Source organism: Morone saxatilis, unplaced genomic scaffold (assembly GCF_004916995.1).
Source record: "Morone saxatilis isolate NCDOM2014 unplaced genomic scaffold, NCSU_SB_2.0 Contig9, whole genome shotgun sequence".
Lineage (NCBI taxonomy): Eukaryota > Metazoa > Chordata > Actinopteri > Moronidae > Morone > Morone saxatilis.
In genome coordinates this window covers 2,159,666-2,166,080 of record NW_023340268.1, presented here as the reverse complement: position 1 = coordinate 2,166,080, position 6,415 = coordinate 2,159,666, and the positions used below count along the sequence as shown (strand labels likewise).

At 43.2% G+C, this 6,415-nt stretch overlaps 1 protein-coding gene across 1 annotated transcript in view; it reads left to right on the top strand.

Moving 5' to 3' along the window:
- Positions 1-739: 739 nt before the first annotated feature.
- si:dkey-14o18.2 (neuronal pentraxin-1) overlaps positions 740-6,415 on the top strand; it is an 8,649-nt gene continuing 2,973 nt past the window's right edge. The window contains exons 1-4 of the mRNA XM_035681883.1: positions 740-1,483; positions 4,698-4,872; positions 5,062-5,403; positions 6,129-6,382. Of these exons, the coding sequence (XP_035537776.1) occupies positions 740-1,483; positions 4,698-4,872; positions 5,062-5,403; positions 6,129-6,382 (1,515 nt within the window). The remainder of the gene's footprint in view (positions 1,484-4,697; positions 4,873-5,061; positions 5,404-6,128; positions 6,383-6,415) is intronic.

Sequence of the window (6,415 nt, the reverse complement as noted above, 5' to 3'; positions counted from 1 at the left end):
GCCTTCCATGTGTGTAGGAGAAACTATGTAGCCACATTTTGACAATGATTTATCAAACGTGTTTTCTAGTTTTTGTTTTGTTGTTCTAATTGGTTGAAATGTAAATTATATGTGCTTCAAACTTGAAATTACACTCAATAACATCAGTTATTTTAAAACAGTCAGTCAAAATTCCAGTTAGTCATTTATTTATTTTATTATATCTCAGGTTTTCTTGACTTGTTTTCTTGATATCTTGTTTTTTCTTTTTCCTTTCTCTGCACTCTGATGGGTGGTTAGAAGCCGAAGTTAAAGGGAATACTCTTGGCTGTCAAACACAGGAGGTCCTTGGAGCCAAGAGGGATCACCTGGCTGGCGGGGGCCCAACACCTCTTCCCAGAGACAGCAGAAGGACCTATCAGGATATATCAGCCCAGCTCTCACAGCTTGTTTACTTGCCATGGAGCCAAGAAGCCTTGCGTGATACCACAGGGTTGTTTTGAAGGCAAACAGCTAAGGAGTTTGGCAGGACCCTTTGGGTGCTTTTGGAATACTGCCCTGGAGTTTTTGCTATTTGTCCTCTAAAAGGGATTTATGCTGTCTGGGAGGAGATTTCATCTGCGATTTCATTGTTGACATGCTTTGCCCCAACACCTTTCAATCCAACGCATATGACCTCCATTCATGGTGTGCGTCACAACAAAGCTAAGACCTGGGAAAACTGTCATTGGTCAAGGAATAACTTTGACGCAGGCCAAATATGGCCAGAGACGTCAGTCCTCTGAGCCTCATGCCTTTGTCTGCAAGGCACCAGCAATGGGTTGGAGCCTCTCTGGGCGTCGTCCCCCCCTTCTTTCCCCTACGTTCACTAATTTTTTACTACTTCCTGTCATGTGCAGCAGCAGCAGGCAGTTTGCCCGGCATAGAACATGACTATGGAATTAGCCCCAAATTTGTTTGCACTCCAATTCCCCCAGAAGCCGACCCCAGTTGCTATTCTCCACCCAGTGTGCCCCATGGACCAAGCAGTAACGGCCACACTAATGGCCACAATGGCAGTAACCGGCGAGCAATGATGTCCGACGAGGCCAAAGCCACCATCTTGCACCTGCGTGAGAGCCTTGTGAGGCAAAAGGAGACCATCCTGGACCAGCGGGAGACCATCAGGGAGCTGACTGCCAAGCTCACCTTGTGCGAGGGCTTCGGTGGTCACCATAGTGTTGGTCACCATGACAACCACCATGAAAATCATCACGACAACCATCACGATACCCATCATGATAACAACCATGATGATCACCACGGGCAGCACAGCAGCCACCATACATCATCACACCACGGGCCTTCGACGTATCACAGCAACGATCACCACTACTCCCACGGCAGCCACAGGTCAGATCCCCACCACAGGAAGGGCTCATCATACGGAAAACACAGCTCCTTCTCCCCTGAACAGACAGGCAAAACACTGCAGACACTGAAGGAGAGGCTGGAGAACTTGCAGGTGAGTGCAAAAATCTGCAATGCACGCTCAGATAAAAGGCATTATTTGTGCCACCAGTACAGTACAGTACAGTACAGTTTAGGTACTAAAGAAGACTAGTAGTTTTGAATTCAAACTTTAATGGTGAATATATTAAAACATGCAAAGTAAGTGGATCAAATTAAAATAACTAATAAATAAGCCCCAGGGATGTTTACTGACACACATGGTAGGAACAAGGTCAAATAAGCTACTTTGTTTAGTTTGAAACCACAATGGGGAAATAAATGTGTTTTTTACAAAGGTAATTTCTGAATGTTTACATCATCAAATTCAACTTCCTGAAACTGTCAAACCAAAATTCATATTGTGTGTAGTCAGTTGTGTGAAATAGTGTAATGTTCATAGCCTGCTAATGGAGAATGTGCTTTTAGAAACGAAATTGGAGAATCAATACCAAGATTTGCACTAGATCCTTGATCCTCCTTGCACCTCACAGTTTTGAATTTCAGTACATGTCACGGCTGAGAAACAATGCAGCTGCATGTGATCATTTGTAGCCTGTTTCATATCTCTTCTGCTTTGTTATTTCTTTGGTGACCAGCTTCTTGCTCCAATATTGAGAGTTGGAGCTCCACATTGCTTGTACAGGTCGACCTGCACCATTGACTTTCTGCCTTTTATCTGCAGGCATTACAGCAAAACCGTCAACAGGAAATAACAGTCAAATAAAAACTACATCTTCCAGCCCCAGGGAAATTAACTCAAAAGCAGTAGATGCATTTTGTGATGTTTATTCTTAATGGTTAAAAGCAAGAGTTTTATTCTCCATGGTCGAGTTGGAGTTTACTATTCAAGGCTAATACACAGGACACTTAGTATTGTAGTTGTCTGACAGCTGAAAAAGGGCCCAGAGAGACATTACATTAGACCATAAGAAAACAATAGTCTGAAGCGAGGTAATGCTTATTTCTAACTGATTCAACTTATGATGTGGACTAAACTTTCCAAAGCAGGCAAAGGGTTAACACATTTCTATTAACATTATTTCACTGTCATGAGATTCTGCTCTTTCTCAAGTTCAGTTATCTGTACTGATTCCTACAGAAGCTGTTATATTTTTTAAAGAATTAATCAATTAATTAATTAATTAAAAGAGTTTCTTCTCTTTGCTATACTAAAACGCTGCAGGGCCTGTAAGACATAGCACTGTCTCCTATCTAAATATATTCATAAGTCTGTAATTAAAGCTCTGATGTCTCAGGTGAAAAGGGTAAAAAATCCTCAAGAGTTACGCTTTCTGCACCATACAAACAGTTTGAAATGCTTAGTAATGTGTCTGCAGAAAGACTGAACAGTCTGTAGGGAGGCAGAGGCCTATCAAAGGATTGACTTAATTGGGGTCGTGTCTTGCGTCATTAAAGGTCACAAGCTCAACCGCCGAATCAGCTGCCGGTGATTTCTGCTGCCAAAAAAACTGTAAGATGGGTGTGTTTCATGAGGAAGTAACCCATAGGATGCTGTTTGTGTTCACTACATTAAAAGGCCATTTTTTGGTTAATAATACATATTTTTTATTTCAAGTAGCTTCTTCTGTAACAATTTTAAGTGAGATTTAAAAGTTGGAGGAGATTAAGAACCACTAGTCACACAGCAGCTGTTTGTCTGTTGTCTCTGAGCCATCTGACACTAATGTCCCCTCAGAGCTGTTCCGGCTCTCAATTGCTGGATATCGGTAGCCAAGCCCAAACTTGAACAGGAAGCTGCTCTAAGTTGCTTAGCCCTCACCCCTGACCTCAAACATCCCCTGTGTCAAACAATCACATGATGGAGTGAGAAGAATCAGGCCTAGAGCAGGACAGCGGTGTGACAGAAGAAGAGGGCGGGTACCAGCCTCTCTGAGGGAGAGCTCCAGATCATCAGATCATAATATTGTTATTTGTACATTCCTTCAGTGTTTATTCATCCTGGTTAATCGCATTGAGATTAAGAATCTGTTTTCCCAGGGGAACCAGACCAAGTATGTCAACTTTGTATCACAAGCCAAAAAGGTTGAGAACCACTTCTTTTTAACTGGAATTTATTTCAGTTTGAATCCGACAAAGTATTATTTAAGTGCTCCCTGGGAACTTTTGGAACTGTTATTGTTGCTTCCCCAGAATTTTTTCCAATTGTAGAAATACGCGGTAGTATGTAATGTATTCTCTAAAATGTGTTCCAGCATCTAAAACAAGCTATACATGTGGTTCTGCTGTCTCACTTATGTTTCAACATTTAATGATGCTGGTGTCTCATTGCGAGACTAAAACTGCTGCCCGCTCGCCTGTGAAAGCCTCATTATCAGTTCAGGTGGTCTCAGGCCATGCTCCAGGAAAGTGTTGCCAGAAATCCCCTTCAATCTTCCTCGAAGGTGTGAAACAAAACAGAAGCGGAGCCAAGATTTACCTTCCATCACTCCCTCCTCTAACAGGATGTCTATGCAACCAGCCTCTGGCCATGCGCCTAAGGGCGCTAGCCAGCCTCACCTCCAATTAGCTTCATCCTCCCTGACGAGGCTATTAATCGTGGCAAGCGCTGGCAGGGAACAAAGCCGGATTTGAAAGCGAGGATGAGCAAGGGAGAGGAAGGAGGAGGAGTGAACTTAAAGGGAGGGACCGAAACTATCCCCCTGCAACTTTAAATGTCACACCACAATTCTTCTTAATTCGCTGCACATCATTGAATTTACTGCAACTCGTTGTGATGTTGTTCAAGCTTAGAGTTTGACAGTTCTCGAGGTCTGAAAGTTCATTCTTAACCTTGGAAAGTCTCAATTTCATCTCATGGTCCACTTACTAGCCTTTTCTGCATCCCACATCTTTAAAAGCTCAAGTTTGCTCAGTTGTCATGTGACTTTTTGGATTTCTTGTCCATGTTGGCTTAAATGTAAAGAATAATGCAGCTCCTCTGTAGCTCACCAGAGCACTCAAGTGACTAACGCTCTCTCTCTCTCTCTCTCTTCTTGTTACTCTCCAGCTGCTCTAAACCTAGCAATGTATCTATGTGTACAGGGGTCTGTCTACTCAGTGCTTCCTTTTATTTAATATTATCATCTACAACTTGATAATGATAAAGGTTTACAATTCTAAAGCCATTATTTGATTCATTTTCTAATATTCAAGTGTTAACTGAATCCTACATTGCCTCCACTGTGTGAACTCTGGAAGTCTTGACCGATGTCTGTATGTCTCTGCAGGCCAGGAACTCCTCCAGCTCCTACTCCAGCTCCCTGAGGGAACTCCTCCAGCGGAAGATCACCGCTCTGGAGGAGCAGCTGCACAGCTACTACAGAGATCACCATGACTACGGTCACCATAACGACCACCATGATGATCACCATGACGACCACCACGACGACCACCACGATGACCACCGTGGTACCGGTCACCGTGACGACCACACAGATAACCACCGTGGTACCGGTCACCGCGACGACCACCACGACAGCCATCGTAACAACCACCAGGGTAGCCACAGGTACAACCTTCGCAATGGTCACCACAATCGCCATCACGACCACCACTATGACTCGTACCACAGCCGGCATCATGGTAACTATGGCAACCATCGCAGCATCCACCATGATGACCACCATGATGACCATCATGATGATCACCACGATGACCACCACGATGACCACCACGGTCGCCACGATGATCACAGTGGCAGCGATTACCACGATGATCACTACGACTATCACCACGGACCAGGACACTACGATGACCCCCACGATGATCACCATGATAATCACCATGGCAACGACCACCATGACGACCACCACGGTATCGATCATCCACCACAGCGGCCGCCTTTCAGCAGCAAAGAGACAAGTCCACGGGGCACGGGGCACAACAAGCTGGAAACAGTGCTCAGCCAAATTCACCACGGCAACAGTGACCACGGTACACACAGTTTTGTTAAAAAAAGGTTTTTCTGAAAGTGATTTGTATCTGTTGAAGACACCAGTGGCTTATTTCTGTAATTTGAATGTAATCATAAAAGGAAAATTCTTCTATGAAAAAGCTAAGAAGCAAAAACTCACAACTCACAAATTCAAAATGACTCACACAAAAAGACTCAAGATGGTAAATTAAATTAAATGGAGGCCATTGTCTTCATTCATTCATCATTTGATCATAAATTATATTTCTATAGTCTCAATAGATCACATTTAAATTGCTTTAATTTAATTATTTTACATGTAGTAATTCATCCTGATTATATCCTGTGATCATTTTACTGCTGGGCTGCATTTGAAAGTCTTTTTTTGTCAAGGAATCTTTACTAAGGAATTGCCTTTGAACTATATAAACAGACAAAAAGACATACAGGAAGAAATTAGTTTCTCATGTCAATGTAAGAGTCCACAAGAGAAAAAGTAAAAAAACATATAACAGTTAGCCCAACGGTATATAAACAGCTACAAAATGTTGTTGTATTAGCTACTATGGCTGTGAGTATTTGCTTAGTCACAGATCTGACGAAATGGTGGACGTAACGATGTCAGACAAACTGCTTCAGAACATATAGAAACCATTAGCGGCTGCAACTAGCAACATAATGTTCAACTGAAACTGCTGGTGTTAAAACAGTATGTAAAAATGACCAAAATCTATATCTTCACCAGGAAACCAGAAGCTAAAGCTAAAGAGTCCCAACGCGTTCCTGCTCGACTTCCCAATGAGAACCAACTACATGTACGCCCGGATGAAGCGGTCAGTGGTCAATGAGATCTTTGCCCTGACAATTTGCCTGTGGCTGAAGGCAGGAGCAGGTCCTGGCCTCGGTACTCCCTTCTCCTACGCCATACCTGGACAAGCCAATGAGTTGGTGCTTATTGAATGGGGCAGCAACCCCATGGAGCTGCTGATCAACGACAAGGTAAAAGCAATGCAGTAAAAAGTGTACAGAGTG